This window comes from Sinocyclocheilus anshuiensis, unplaced genomic scaffold (genome assembly GCF_001515605.1).
Source record: "Sinocyclocheilus anshuiensis isolate Anshui unplaced genomic scaffold, SAMN03320099.WGS_v1.1 scaffold564, whole genome shotgun sequence".
Lineage (NCBI taxonomy): Eukaryota > Metazoa > Chordata > Actinopteri > Cypriniformes > Cyprinidae > Sinocyclocheilus > Sinocyclocheilus anshuiensis.
This window is the reverse complement of record NW_015557086.1, coordinates 328,482-329,209: the sequence shown is the minus strand read 5'-3', so window position 1 is coordinate 329,209 and position 728 is coordinate 328,482. Positions and strand designations below refer to the sequence as shown.

Sequence of the window (728 nt, the reverse complement as noted above, 5' to 3'; positions counted from 1 at the left end):
GTCTGTCTTAATTTTTAACACTAGATCTACTGTTTTATCATCTCAAACCGCACACACATCTGTCTGTACGCTGTTTTGCTTGTAAAGTGTACATGTGCACCTTTTGTATGCATTTTGTATCTAATGAATGACATTCAGACATTTTTTAAGAGTCTTAAGTGTCATACTGCTCCTAAACTACCGTCTCTGTCTCTCGGTCTGTCTGTCTGTCTCAAGGTTGTTTCTTGGCGTTCCTGCCGAACTTGTCGCTGAGTTGTTGAATGAGGTCAGCCAGTTCTCCAGTGGCCTGAGATTTCTCTTCCAGAAGTTCGTAGCGCAGACTGGAGATGTCCTGTTTTATTTCCTTCAGTTCACCTGTAACACACAGGGCTTGAGTTACTCATACTGTAGATAAGCAGATTTTTACAAGACAGATGATTTGAGCTGACCGTCTGGGGTGAAATATAAGAGACAACAGTAAATTTACTGGGTTTGTACCTTCATTGACTTCATCATTCTCTCTGTCAACCTGAGCCTTCAAAACATAGCGCTTAATCAAGCGCTTCATTATCTTCTGTTAAAAAGAAAGACAGACAGAAATGAGGGAGAAAGAGCTTGTCCGTTCAAACTGACTGCATACAGAGATCATAATGAACTCTCTTCAGTTTCATATGGTTTGCAGTGGCGGCTCATCGGGGGAGGCAGGGGAGGCACAGCTTCCCCATAATTTTGAGGTGAAAATGGGAGGA

The 728-nt window shown here is 42.3% G+C and overlaps 1 protein-coding gene across 1 annotated transcript in view; it reads right to left on the bottom strand.

The window, feature by feature from the left end:
- Positions 1 to 211: 211 nt before the first annotated feature.
- The window catches only part of LOC107677014 (short transient receptor potential channel 7-like), a 79,795-nt gene continuing 79,278 nt past the window's right edge, over positions 212 to 728 (bottom strand). The window contains exons 10-11 of the mRNA XM_016471794.1: positions 478 to 553; positions 212 to 354 (exon numbers count right to left, since the gene is read on the bottom strand). Coding sequence (XP_016327280.1) covers positions 212 to 354; positions 478 to 553 — 219 coding nt within the window. The remainder of the gene's footprint in view (positions 355 to 477; positions 554 to 728) is intronic.